At 40.8% G+C, this 15,434-nt stretch overlaps 1 protein-coding gene across 1 annotated transcript in view; it reads right to left on the bottom strand.

The window, feature by feature from the left end:
- The window catches only part of akap9 (A kinase (PRKA) anchor protein 9), a 64,396-nt gene extending 53,377 nt beyond the window's left edge, over positions 1–11,019 (bottom strand). Inside the window, exons 1-2 of the mRNA XM_083982234.1 lie at positions 10,791–11,019; positions 2,233–2,508 (exon numbers count right to left, since the gene is read on the bottom strand). Coding sequence (XP_083838360.1) covers positions 2,233–2,508; positions 10,791–10,838 — 324 coding nt within the window. The 5' untranslated portion in view covers positions 10,839–11,019. The remainder of the gene's footprint in view (positions 1–2,232; positions 2,509–10,790) is intronic.
- Between the last annotated feature and the right edge of the window lie 4,415 nt (positions 11,020–15,434).

Raw genomic sequence — 15,434 nt, forward strand, 5'->3', positions numbered from 1 at the left:
TAGTAAAAAAACAAAAAACAAAGTATCTTTGCTGAAGTCTGGCTCAAGTCCCTATCAAAACTGAAGTTTTATAAATGCATAAGTAAATTACCTCTAAACAGGCTTATTGCAGATATGCTGTATTGATGTGTGTGTGTTAGCTATATGCATCTTGTTGCATCCTTATCAACAGATAAGCCTTAGACCATAGAGTGTGGCCATAATTTGTTAATGACAAAAATTAAAGGGATATTTATCAAATCAATCTGTATGTTATGAGTGTAAAAGCTTATTATTGGCTGTGCTGTACAGCATTATCTCGAAATATATGAAGGTCTTTCAAAAAGTTCCAGTACCAGTTCAGTAAAGAATGATCGAGTGAAAGTGTATAGTGACGTTTACTGAGGTTTCCAGATTCTATAGGACAGAAACTCGGTTCATTCAAAGTGCAGTCTCCGAGGCTGACTCAAGGACTGTAGGCAGACAGCTGATTGGTCGGATACAGTGACGTTAGAAATGAATGAAAGAGATTTAGAAAGAATGGGAATGAAGAAGTGGCAAAGCAGACTGAAGCAGGAAAATAGTTTCAGCTCCCACTAGAGATACAAAAAAAGGAGAAAAGATCTTTTATTGAACTGTCACTAAAGCATCAACACTCAGTAATGCAGTAAAGATAAAGCAGCACAGCTCCATCTACCTGGACTCTCTTCATTGATTAAACTCTTCATTTTCAATGGCTCATTTCAGAGACAACCGAATAACCTAAAAGCTACAGAATAAAAATAGAAAACTGAATGAAAGTACAGAAATGAAGCACAGCTTCAAAGATACAAACACATAGTGCAATTACTGAAAGATTTATAACCAGATATCACACATTGTAACTTTGTGACTGAACCTTGAGTCATCAGAAACTAGCAGTACATAGCAGTGTTTCCCCCACCGCTCTGTTGGCGAGCCCCCGCCCTCCTTGAAAAACGGGAAATCTGGGAGCCAATCACAGCCTGAGTGGACCTGTTGGTCTGACTAGTCCAAAACAGTTGGAGCCCTCCACCCGAAGCACCAGTAAGAAGCTGCAGACGGGTCGACCAAACAGCGTTGTTCTCCCTCTGCCATCTGATTGTTAAATACCAGCACACACCCTCAAAAACCGATCACATGAATGCGATGCAGTAGCCTCGTAAACCAGCCTCTCGCGGAAATGCATTTCATTTCATTCCGAGGGAGAGTCTGGCCTCATCCCCATTCTAAGCGTTTGGACTGAAACCCTCAGAAGGCCGAGCCAATCAGCGTCGCCCAACAGCACGTTGGCCAATCAGGGACCGACTGGTGCAAAGCCCCGTCACTACACCAACTTGCTGATTGGCTGAATGGGGTTGTCTGTCAACGCTACTACCAAAGATATTAAACCGTCTTTGCTACTACTCCTGCCCAGCTCCTGCCCAGCTCCCGCCCACCCCAAACGCTTGCAGCGGGGATGAGGCCAGACTTTCCTGAGAAATGAAATGAAATGCATTTCCGCGAGAGGCTGGTTTACGAGGCTAGCGATGCAGGCTTCGGGGGCGCGGAATCGCAGATGCGCGTGTCTTTCAGAATAAAATTGAAGCTGAGTCGTTTTTCCCCTTATACGTCCATATAAGTTAGTTTGGATGGAACGGACTCACCCCCGCCCCGCCCCACCCCCCAAGACAAAAAAGCTAGGGCAAACACTGCATACATAGTGAACCCATGATCTAGTCATTCTAACCTGTCTATCTGCAGTTCATTGCTTTGTCATAGTGAGCTTGACCTTTGATCTTTGACCACCAAAGCCTGATCAGTTCATTTATTTAGACCAAGTGAATGTTTGAACCAAATTTAAAGCGTTACTGAAATATTGAGTTCACGGGAACAGGACAGATGGATGTGCAACGGCCACAATGCCTCTGATTTTCATTCAACTGGAGACTGAAATTGATTCTTCTCAACAAATTGGCAAAGACCAGGGAATTGATTCCTACATGGCATCTGGTAATTTTTTTTGTTTCACACGACCTGCAGCTGTAACTGTATTGTTTTTTATATCAGCTCACTAACTGAATGTCATCACGAGCATGTTGAGCTATTGACAAATGGCAGCAGCCCAGATTTACGGCTCAAGTCTATGGTATTATAGCTACACTATATAACGATGTATATTATGTATACCACAAAGCAAATTCACATGAACTCAGTACGTATCAATATTTCCAACAGTAAGTGTAAAGTGTCTACCTCTATGGTGTAGGTCTGGTCGTGCTTGACAGTCTCTCCGCTGCGCAGCGTTCTAGCGAAGGTGAACTCCGTGGTGGGTGGGGCTTTATTTCCTTCTTCTTGTGACCCATCTTGCCCTCCGCCTGAGACCTCCTCTCCTCCCACAGACTGGTCCGGCTCGACCTCCACGCGTCCCTGCGAATCTCCCTCAGAGTCGTCTGCCGTCTTCTTTTTTTTCTTCTTCTTCTGTTTCTTCTGGGAGTCGGCGTGAGCTTTTCTCTGCCGGTACTCAGCCAGCTGGAGAGGAAAAACAGGAAGTGTTAAAGATAAAAATGTAAAAGGTTATCCCTGAAAGTAAAAATGCATTAGCAAACACTTAAGCAGCCCGTCCTTTTAAAATAGTACTCAGGTCTGTGTTCTCAGGCGTTGCCTCCATCCTGCCGCTTGATTACCTGACCCTAATGCTCAGACTTCTAGGAAAGAACCAACTCACAATAACCACAACTCATTAGTCTGCCTACAGAGTTAATATTTCTATTAAATTCCAAGAAACATATCAACCTACCCTGACTCTGAACAGTTTGGTGAAACTCAAGCGAAACATCATGTGCCCCAAAAAGGCGTCTTCCCTGTTCCAAGCGAATCCTCCCTCCCTGTGTCCATATGACCCGACACATGCCTCTTGCTGTGCCAGGTGCTAATCCTGACTAAAGGGATTAAACTATGGTAACAATCTGTTCAAACAGCCATTAACATGTTTGGTTATCTTTTTTTCAAAAACTTGATTCTTTCTTTTACTCAGCACAAAAAAAACATTAAACATTAATGTTTCCTGAGTTTTACTTATTGCCACTCATTTTTACTTTTACTTTTTTTGGGTACAAATACCAAAGAGAGTACTGGGACTTCTTATTAGGGATTAGCTCATATAATTATTTATTTTTCTCCACAATGGTACCAGATTTGCTGATTGGTATCAATAGCAGTCTATAATTCTCTCGTGGACAAGTTGTGACCTACACATTCACCACGCTATGAAATAATAATGGAACGTCACAAGTTGTTTTCGCGGTAAATACGTAACCAGAACTACATTCCCGACATGGCTGCTTGACGGAGTGACTTCAAAAGCGACGTAGTTCCGGGTATTTGCTTCATGTGTCGTAATGTTACATAATTATACGTTATTATTTCATAGCGTGGCGAATGTGTAGGTCACAACTTGTCCACGAAACGTTTTGGAGTTGTTGGATTGTGTATTTAGTTTGATGAGGGAAACGCAGGAATACCATTAGCCTCCGTTGCGTTAGCTGAGCAGCTCACGTCTCTGCTCCACCGATCTCAAAACAGCTTGCACCGATAATTAAAGGTAATGAACCTAGTCCTAAAACTACAGGGATTATGGCAATAGGCGAATTCGCCAAAATGTTGAAATACCCGTTTAACCACTGGATACCAATATCTACCACCCAAATTGAAAACATAAAAGTTAATTTGATGTTTTGTTTTACAGGACAGTAGTGTGCTCATAGATTTCTCAATAGGTTTACTTGGAAAAAATAGACTAAAAGTGATGAGAAAAAAAAGTTATTGGGATTTTTTTTCTTAAAAAAGGACAACTCCACTTACATAAGTATTCATCATTCATCTATATTAAAAACTTTAACCCTCATATATGTTGAAATGTAGGAAATGTAGGAGTGTACATAGAAAGTGTACTTCTTAAGATTGCACCAAGGTCTTTCGAGGAAACGCAAGTATTTTCCTGTTCCTTTCACATCTTGTTACTGCTGAATAACCTGCTCGACTAACTTACACACACACACACACACACACACACACACACACACACACACACACACACACACACACACACACACACACACACACACACACACACACACACACACACACACACACACACACACACACTCTTATAATTATGAGGCATCACATGAGCATGCACGGCACTAATCTAATTTCCGACGAGGCGTGAGGTATCGCTCACTCTCCCTCTCTCTCTCAGCACTCCAGATATCCATTATGTATGAGCAACGGATGACAGAGAAGAGGTGGCAGAGTCAGCTCAGCGAGGCCGACAGCAGGGGTGCAGGTGTCATACCGCAGGTGCTGCATGGACCACCATCTCTATATAGATAGGCTGTTGCCAAGGAGACCGCGCTAATGCCTGCCTAGTGCTCACCTGTCTGGAAAATGCCTCTGCAAGAAAACTTCAAGGTTTTTCAGCATGTTTGAAAATGTTTATTGAAAAGCTGAAGCACTGAACACCTTTGAAAGGCCTCACCGACACACGATGCGTTTCAGTAAACACTCGAAAGTACACAGAGGCGGTGTACTGTAAACAAGTATAGTCGACTATACTTTTCCTCAGGGCTGCACAACAATTATTCTGATACACGTACAAAACCATTATAGCGAGCGACGTCTTTTAAAAATGTCTCACAGCCCAAGGTGAAGGTGGTATTCTCATAACTTTTTCATAACGTTTTATTCAACTGACACTGACAGTCCCTTCGCCCCAGATCTGCATTTTATTTATCACAGAGAAATCAGAGAGAAGCTGGCAACACTTGGTCATTTCAGCTTGAAAATGTTCAAACCCCACTCCTGCAGCAGCAGCAGCAGCAGCAGCAGCAAAGCAAGCACAACAGTACGCACTTTTTTTCCTCTTTTTTTTGACAGGTCTGGTTTGGTGATGCTGTACAAAAAGTTAAGAGGTCAACACGACGGAGCTGAGAGTGGGCGTCGTGATCACATCCCCCACCTACAACTCACAGCTAAAAAGCTCAAAGGCCTCTTGATCTGTGCCTCTGCACCTCCACGCATGCTCCACCCCTCGTCCAAATATACCCGCCGTGTATCTGTATTTTCAGAAGAGCTTTATCTATCAAATACCAGGGCACCCGGCGTGAGATATGAATGAATGTCAGGCTTACAAATGTTACACTGACAAAAAAAAAAAAAACACAAGGATGACCTTCATTTATGACTGAATCAGAACAACACACAAGCTATAATGGAGGACCTGCCAGCACATATCACCCTGAGTTTTATCATAGCAGGCTGCCCTACTTGGCTCTGCAGACCGGAGCGCTGGCTGAGCATATGGAGGAACGGAGCGTGTGTAGCTGTATCACCATCTGGGAGGCAGAGACTACGTAGGTGTACCACCATCTGCTGTCTGAAAACATTTACACAAGATTATTTTATAAACAAGCTATTTTTTTTTTTTTTTCCATGTGTCAAATAGCGGCTGACTAACAGCATCAACAACAACATCCACTTCACACTGTTAGATTTTTATCAGGTGGTGATAGCCACTAAATAGTAATGACAAGACTGTATGAACTGAACAAGTGAGGCACTGTCAGACTAAGCACTGATGTACATCTATATTATGTCACAAGCAGATGGACAATTTTATAAAAATATTATACAAAAACACAGTAAGAGGATGATATTACAACAATATCACTGACTTATATAAAACTTTCTGTTATGGGCTTTGTTGTACTCAATGATGAAGGACCTTAATTTGTTAGTGTGTTAGATTAGATCACATTAGATTAAAATGCATCACACCCTGATTATTTTAGTCATAAACAATTTTCCATTTGATTTCACTGAACATTCACATTGCCCACTCCTACAGCCAACACAATGTGATTCACTAGCATCTTGATCTTTAGGTTATTAGTCATTAGCATAAAAATCAGTATATAGAAATGCTTTTGACAGAACTATGGAAAACATTGCTGCTACATGTTATCTATGATAATAACTGAGAAACAAAGCTGCCCAATAACTCTTATGTATTTGTGATTTGGTGACATACAAAAAGTTAAAAGATCTTCCCAGAGGAGAAAAAGAACAAGTCTATCGAAGTAGTTTTGTACATGTGAAGCAATATTCATTTACACATCAAAGGTCTATAGTTTATTTTTTGATCAGTGCCTATAAGATACTGTTAGAGGTTTCCCAACACTGCTAAAAAAAAAAGCAGTGCAGCTTCTTCTCCAGGCACCGGATCACAGCCTCCCATGTCATGTGCCAATGACAGAGCCAGCAGCAGTGTGTTAGTCAACACCCGGATACTTCAGGGCTAAATCCTCTATTTTACACAACACACACATTCCCAGTGACAATAGCTGACAGTCCTGAAAACAAAACAACAGCAACGGAAGCTACTTCTCTTTGGCCCCACCTGGTTCACTGACAGCACAGCAGGTGGAGCTGCGTCACGAACAGGCTTCTCCACAGAGAATGAAAACGGTTGAGTCTCAAAATACTAACAACCAAAACAGTATCAAAGTCACAGTAAGGCCGAGGCAATATCCAAAAGCACTGTAACTTTTTGATGAAGGTAAAATGTGTCACAATGGAAATGGAGCACTGTGTGTTTTTTCCCCCAAATGTAGTGGGGTTTGTATAGACCCCTACAAAAATCACATCATTGTTATTTTCATATTTTTTGTGTCAAAATAAAACACAAAAAAATTCCTATTCACACTGACATTGTGTAAGATTAAAATAGCAATAATGCTAATCAATAATGTGCTAACCTAAGCAATGCAAAGACAACACATGCACAACAGAGAAGATGGTTTGTACTTTAAAAATCACAATGACTTTCCCAGATTAACTTTTAAAGACGTTTGTTTTCATGGTTGGATCCCCTCTGCAGACTCATAAATCACCCTTTTTCTCTCTGAATTAATAAACTCTTATTTTGCACAACCCGTTTTCATGAACTTTAAGCCACAATCATTGTTAAGTGCCCTTAAAGCTTCTGCAGAGATGTGCTTGTGCACCATCATCCGCCCTGATGACAGCAGCCACAGTCTCCTTCACAAACCCCAGAGAAGACCGAGTCCTGTGAGCAACAGAGAAACGCCTCTGGAGAAAAGAGTTTTCTATTAAAAAGATCCAGTCCCTCTCTAGCTCAGTGAGTGGGTTTCAATCTAGCTTGTAAGATGATTTTTGCATGTTCTAAATTTCACATTTTTGGCTCAACCAAAAAAAAAAGAAGCAATTCTGTGTTGTGTTTTTCTTTTTGGTTGAACAGAATACATTTCCATCCATAATAAACTGCAGCTGATCTACAACACAGTCATGACTTAATATTGTTAAGCTTGTGAACTGACAACGACCAGACTGGCATGAAATTTGTAGTGCGTGACCCAACAAACCAAAACGAAAGACTCAACAAACTGCAAAAAAACCATTTCTGGTCCCAAGAGTTAAATCTAAACAAAGCACTCTATTGGCTTAAAGCTGTGATGAATGAGCTATTTTGTGCAAACAGACACCAGTCCTGACCTCGTACTGACAGTGAAGCACAGACAGCCTCTTGCATGGTAATGATTTAAGTAGTTATCAGATGTGGTGAGTGACAGCATCTTCAGATTACATCTACTTTCCTGCCTATAGCTTTCTGCAAGATGCTAGCTGTTCATTGCATCAAGTGAAAACTATACTATGCCCATGTAAAAGGGGGGTTGAAAGGTTCATCATCAGGAGCATTTATAGAACTGCACAGAAAATTCAGTTCAGTCATCGTCTGGGCTGTGGCTAATTAAAACTGGGCAGCTGTTAGACCATCACATTCAATTAAATCACCTGGCAATCCCTTCTCAAGCAGCACAACGTGCCAACACAAGAGATTCAGAAGGGTTCAGTTTTCTGTTGTGGCGTGAAAGGTGATAACTGCTATAGCCTAAAAGTAAAACTCTCCATCATCCAAGCAAGTTAATAGCTAAACCCTGATGGTCACGGTCCATTCATCACATAGAGTGATGCAGACAGAGTATGTTCTTGCTTAGTCACCTAAAGGATTAACTAATCAGGCCTTGGCTAAGTAGATCAACTTGTACCTTTGCTGTCCTCAAAACCTCCAACAGCGCCCGACAGTGACACTGACCTTATTTGGAAACCCTGAGAAAATCCGCTTTTACTACTATAAAAGTTTCGTTTAAAGCTGTGACATGTTATGTATGGAATCAGTATCAGTAAGCATCACAGTTAGAAACATCACACACTGAGTATCAGATATTCACTCCCCTGATGCTCGTTTTGCAGGAGGATGTGTGGAGAACAAACCAGCCCATTATCATAATGGCAAAAAAAAAAGCTACACTAACATACTTTTAATCTGCGCTCAGAAACCACATCAGAGAAGCAGAGAAACAAAATAAGCAATGCAATCCTCTGTGAGACACGTCTGCATCCAAGACAAATTAAGCAAACACGGCTTTGCCCTCCCCACTGAGACGATCAGTAGTACAGCTCTAAACATGCACGAACAGCAAATGGACACGTTATCACCTGAAGTGACATCCGGGTGTGGCAGACTGACGGACACACAGACCAGGACTGATGTATCGTCAAAAAAAGCAAACTTATTTTATACAATTTCTTCAAAGAGTGGCAACAAAACAAGTAGCAAAAAAGTGATTTATACAGACTGATTGACTGACTGATATAGAGTATCTGAGCCTGTGAGATCGTTTAACCTATAACAGAACAAATCCACACAGCCATTATAAATGCACTGATGGGTGTTTTCAAGAACAGAGTCCCAAGTGAGGAAGCTGAAGGATGCCAGTAAGGCACTGAGAAAAGAAAAGTGAAAAGAACAATACATCTGCAGCTTGCAAACACACCAGCCCACTATTTGTGCTTTACTCATTGTCTGGTGTGACTCAATCGGGATACACATCGTTTCAGGCATGCAATACAATAGATGACTGACAATTTTAACTTCACTCCAACCATCAGTACTGAAGCTCCCTATAGGCCTTATTAAAAAAAACACACACAGTCACTGTCCACTGCTGCTTGTCAAACGATCACAGCAGCTGTTCATATTTCCTTTAAACTATTATAACCAAAAACAATTTCTGTAAAAGATGTGAGGCAAAATATGCAGGGTAATCATCTATTTTAGACTCCAAACCAGTTTTCTTAAATTTTGAAAGGACAATAGTAAGACATGTCCTGGCATCATCCAAACTCTGCCCATAGCTATCCAAGTGACTCCAACATATATCACAAGAATAATGTCCCGGATGCCCCTGCAAGCCATTGTCAATGTGCTCTGCTCTCCAAGGGAATAACATGTCGTAGTGTCTCCTTTGCTTGTGACAACATGGCGACACTGTGCTGTGAAGAAAACAGCAGCGAAATTCCCCTGCAGTACAGAGGGGCCCTTTATAAACCAAAATGCCAACGCTATAACCAGGGAGATGTTCTTTCTGAAGGTCTCTCCCACTGTGCAAACCTAAAAGCAAGAGCACCAGGACCGCTGTGAATCCAGGAGAGACCAAATGACACACCTGACACGGCATATTAAATGTGTTGTCTCTGCAGTGTCAGGGTGGAAAGCGTTTGCATTATAGCACCTTTTGAAAGCAAGATTCTCAAAATCAACTTTTACTATAATGTCAGTAACTAGCTATATGAGGTTTGTAGAGAAGCACTGCTAGAAAAAAAACTGTAATTTGGACAGAAAGGAATAGTTAATAACAGCAGTGATAAATACTTCTGTGAATATTAAGTGATCAGGATTCATTCTGCAATACATAGACTTTTCATTTCTCTATCTATTTCATTCAGATCAAATTAGCAACATGTCTGCAGGGTGCATCATAATAATACATCTAGAGGGGGATCTCTGAACAATTCATACCCATGATGTTTAATTACACAATTATCAATAACACTGCTGCAAGTTCATGTAACTACCCAAAGGTCAAAACTGAGACAGCAACGTGCCATCTATTACACCAAACAATGCTAATTTCTGAGACAACATAAATCGGACATGGGCATTCATCCAGGCTGCATTACAAGGCAACTTCACAGCCACCATTACTCCTACTCTTGCTGCATGAGTTGCTGCTATAGATGTGGCTGGGAGGGTGATAAGGTGTGAGAGAGGGGCGGTGGGCTGGTTGTCCTGACCTAATTCTTGATGCTACTTATTGATAACACCAGAGGTAGTACGGGCACAGTACATAGGTCTGGCATGTGGGACAATGTTTGCTCTAGCCAGTGGGGATACAGTATGTCCTCCTGTCCTGTAAATCCTGTTCCTCCAGCCTGTCAGCCTCACTTTAGCAGGCGTTTATAAGCCTTTGATAAAGATGTGGCGGCTTGACTTGAGATTAAATTAGCATTTGCGTGCAGAAGACTGGTGCATGTTACTTTTAGAAAAAGAAAGAAAGAAAAACAGTGATAGGCAGCGGGCTGGAGTAACGTTTCAGACAGGCAGCATGACAAAGGAGGTTGTGGCTAGCTGCAGCGAGCCAGCCAGCCAGCCAGCCAGCCGCCGGCTGTCAGAGCGAGGCGCGTGTTTCCTGGGGACTGACAGCTGAGAGGGGGGCAACGGAGGGTTGGAAAGGGGAAAGGGGAGGGGGGGTGTTAAAAAGAAACAGCTGACAGACCCAGCTGTGAGGAAATAAGTTGTCAACAATATTAAGTTACTACTTTTCCAGCCGTGATATAGCGCTGTTACTGAGTGAAGCTAACGACAGAAACTGAAGAGTCCGTAACGTTACCTTCGCTTTGCCGGCCTCCAGCTTCTTCTGCCTCTCCTCGTCCTCCATCACCGCTGTCCCTGTGGCGGAAACAAGAGGGAAGCGGCTTCATGCGAAACACCAGCGGCGGGAGAAAACTACTGAAAAAGGCCAGCGGTTAAATGTGCTCGCTGCCTGCCTGTCAGAGACTTCCACCTCTCCTTTTCACTAGCTGCTGTCTCCTTGTTGGTAGTCCGCCGCCATGTTTTCCACGTAAACATGAGACCCAACTATGATGACGTCGGGTAGGTGCCACGGCGGCCACGCCCACTGTCATTCCACTAGTGGTGCCTTCAGGCGCCGGTGCAAATGTGTGGGATTTCTCATAATCAGAATCAGCGTTGTTGGCCAAATAATGTATGTTTCTTCTATTGATGTGCTACAGAAACATACCTGTTCATTTCACAAAGTGGCACCGAGAGCTCACTAAAGACAACTTCATCAATTTGACAATGACAAAACATGCGCTGCATGGTTTAGCGTAGCCTAATGTGTCAAGTTACTGTAGCCTAAATAAATGCCATCAAAACCTATGCTAAATAAGCTTAAAAATACGAATACATGTAAATAGGCCTACAAATCACAAACACAAACAGCAAACAACAGTTATTACTAAACACTGTACATTGTAACCAAAAACACTTAGTAGCCTAATAATAGATAAGAAACAAGCATGTAGACCTACATTAAAAAAAACAACAACAACTGTGATTTCAACCATAGCCTGTGTATAGCCTACTATTCACTGTAAATTGATTGGGAATAAAATATTTCTAATTGTTTCTAAAAAATAAAAAAAAACTAAACAAGAAACTAAACAAATAAACAGCAAAACATAAGAAAATGCACAACAATAACAGTAGCCACCTTGTTCCCATTTCCAGTTGGGCGCTTATAATAATAATATAGGCTAATAATATTAAACAGAAGAATTAGAGTAAGAATAATAAATGATAACTGAAAACCTTTACAGTAATTTACAGTGAGTTATTGCAGTGCATGCCATTTTTTGTTTGTTGGCTTTTTGTTCAATTGAAGTTTTCCGATCATGGTGTAGGCCTATAATTAAGTTAATCAAGGGGAACGTGAGCAGCTGAGCTCAATGTCATAATGTCACAGCAAAGGGTCTAAACACAATTTTTCATCCTCAATAAAAATTCTACAGAGTAGCCTATTGATTGTATTGAAATGCAGACAGATACAACAATTTTGCCATTTATCATCGATAGCCTAATCAATATATTTAATGACAATAATTTTCCTACTGTCACAAATTTCACTGTATTCAGTCTGGAACGTCTGCACAGTTTCTATGGTAACAGGAGGAGAGGTTGCCTGAGTCGTCCCAGTTGAGACTGAACACCAAATATTTTCATTTCAAAGTTGTGTTTTCTCCTAATATAGGCGTCACCCATCACCTCCTATTTGGCAGCACTGCAGTTGATTGAGTTATTCTGGGTATGTCTCAAACAATAGAGGAATTTACTTTCTTAAAGAGGAAACATTTGAGCCGTCTTGGTTGAAAGGGACAGCAGGTAACATGAGAGACTGGCATCAGTTTCTAGGACAGATGGGGGATGTTAAAAGGAAAGGTGGGCTGATGTTTTACTTACTATCTATCTATCTATCTATCTATCTATCTATCTATCTATCTATCTATCTATCTATCTATCTATCTATCTATCTATCTATCTATCTATCTATCTATCTATATGGAAGTGATCTCAGTCTTAGAATAAAAATAATATGATGATACATTTTCACTTATGAGCTAACAGCTTCCTTTGTATTTACTCTGCAAACGCAAACATCTGCAGGACATCATTTACAGAACACATCAGTTATAGCTGTTACACTGATGCTCAGATTCAATACAGTAGTTTTCATGTATTCAGGACCATGAACGGGGCTGTAGCAGGATTTTTACAGTAAAAGACCGATGTAGATTTTTCTTTCGTGTTTACTTGTTTCAATTTCTTATCCATGGAAGTGCAAATTGGCATCTGCTATAAACAATGTAATACTTGCATCAGCCAGCTGTTGTGTCTATCCCTATCAAAAAAAACATAAATAAAGAAATGGATAAATGGGTGTGTTTAATTTGTTTCCGAAAAGCATTACTGTAAAACAAACACCATAGAGACAAGTTTTGATATGACGTTCAATATAAAACCAGATTCCTCCTGTACAGACTTTAATGGAAAATGTTTTCATGTTTATCTTTGTTCATTTACATAATGTTCTGTAAATTTTACCATCATATAATCCTGGTGGAAAGATAAATCCCTTTAAATATATATTTTTTCCATAAACAAACTAATCCTTCGGTTTAAAATACACAAAGCTCATGCAGTGTGTATGTGAACTTCCTCTCAGGTTGTTCTACATTCACAGAAAATACTTACCCAAATTTAGCTTAACTGTGCTTATTATCCAAGCATCCTTTGATTAATGTATCCTGTTTCCTTGTGGCGTAACATGATTTGTATAAAATATAAAATTAAAGTAATCATCCGGGATTTGCAGCTTCCCAAAATATGAAAGTTTATTCTGCTTCCTACGGTAAATTGCTAATTGGAGACGTACCAGCAGTGGCAGCAGTGGCAGCAGCAGGGGAGGATGCTCTGCGTCTTCGGCTGACAGGAGCTGAACAGCTTATCGTCTGGCAGATCTTGAATTCCACCCATCTTCTTTTGGACATTCTTACCTGTTTGATCCCACCTGTGAGCGCTCGCTGTTTGTGCAACAAAGTCTGCAGGAACCACTGAGCATTTGAAAGCTTCGTCAGTCAGTTTCTGAATTATTGATTCACTGAGGGAGTACTGTGTCAGCAGTTAACCGAGAAACTTTACCAAGCAGACCCCCAACAAATGGATCAGGACAGGATTCCATGTAATATTAAGAGCACAACAGCAGTGCTGCGCAAAAGGCTGAGCTGAGCATCAGGCCGGACTTGTTCCCTCAGGCCTCAGCATGAGCTTGTAGCTCAGCTGTGACACCTGGGACTGAGGCCTGGTCTCAGCTGCCGCCCTTGACAGCCGATACCATGGCGTTCATCCAACCACCAGAGCTTCCCTTGTCTCCTCTGTGGGACTGTGGGAGTCAGACTGATGGCAGCCATGGCTCCTTCATAACAACAGCAACTAATTCACCAGTTAAGCTCAATAAACCCTGTTTGAAATAAGATTTGTTTCCAGAAAGTGACAGAATGACAGCTTTATCCTTCCAAAACAACTTCCACATTTTACCAGGACCTTTTTATTGGTCAGCTGACATGGTCACAAAATATTCTCCCAGTACCACATATATGTAGACGACAGGACAAAGTTCAATAATTGGTATCGTTTATGTCATATAAAAGAGGTTCAGAGTGAGTGACAAACTAAGCTCACAGAAATGAAGATGAGACAAGTCAAAACAACCAAGAGCAAATTATGGCTATAACCATAAAGATTTCCAATTCTTTTTTAAAAAAAGAGTGTACCTGAAGGGAGGGGAACCAATGTTATACATTCATTTGACTGTTTACATGGTAAATTTGAATCGGTTTCAATATAAATTTCGTTTTTGGAGAAATCCTGTGAGATGAAAACACTCTGCACTAATGTTGAACTGATACCATGTGTCATGGGCCAAATGTTTGCCATGATACAGAAATAATAGACTATATTAGACTGTATCAGGTTTACTTTGAGTGGCCATGGGCTGTGATTCAGTCCCTCTTACTCCCGTAAGATCAAATTCAACTTTCTCTGTCCACTTCTCCCCTCTCATCATTTGCCCTACACTAAAAACTATTTAACCAGGCAGCAGTGTGGGCTATAAGAGTATATCCCAATCACATCATTATGCAAATCAAGTCAAAAGTACTTTGGACAAGTGTGAGAAAAGTGGAGCTGCATGTTTAAATGGAAAATAAACTGTGTCCTGTTGATGAAAGGGATAAAATAAAATGGACTCTCTTTAGCCTGTCGTGGAGAAGGTTGTTCTGTCTAATACACAACACTCTCAACAATCTTACTGCAGCCAAGAGAAAAAAAATAATTGGCATAATGATAATATCACTGTGTTGTAAAATATTCATTAGTGGTGAGACACATCAGTTCGGAGAGATAATGGGTCAGGAGGTTTTTCACATGGTAGTATCTCAAAGGTATTATGGCTGCAAATCACAGTCTAATATATGTTACTGTACTGTGTTTTGTATAACTATGCAATCCATTAAACCTACCGGGTCTGAAGATGTGGCTTTGACTAAACACGCACTATTCTTATATGTATTTTCAGTGTACCACATGCTGAAGCAACAACTCTGGGAATTTCTGGGAATGCGGATGAATTACGTATATGTGAACTCTCCCGAGGCCATGTACACATTCCTTAGTTTACACACAACTTACATATACAACAACTTAAATAATTAATTTCACACTGATCTTAGATAAAAATGTAATGCAGAAATTATCACCAGAACAACACGGCATCATGCAGAAGGCCTGGATCATTCAGCTCACAGAAAACATAATTTAAGAGTTTGATTTGTTTACTTAATACCTAATACTAAATATTAATTCAACTGATTATTTGGGATAATCAACTAGCTGTAGAGAATCTCCAAATTTCCCT

The sequence above is a fragment of the Trachurus trachurus genome, assembly GCF_905171665.1.
Source record: "Trachurus trachurus genome assembly, chromosome: 11".
In the NCBI taxonomy this organism is placed as follows: domain Eukaryota; kingdom Metazoa; phylum Chordata; class Actinopteri; order Carangiformes; family Carangidae; genus Trachurus; species Trachurus trachurus.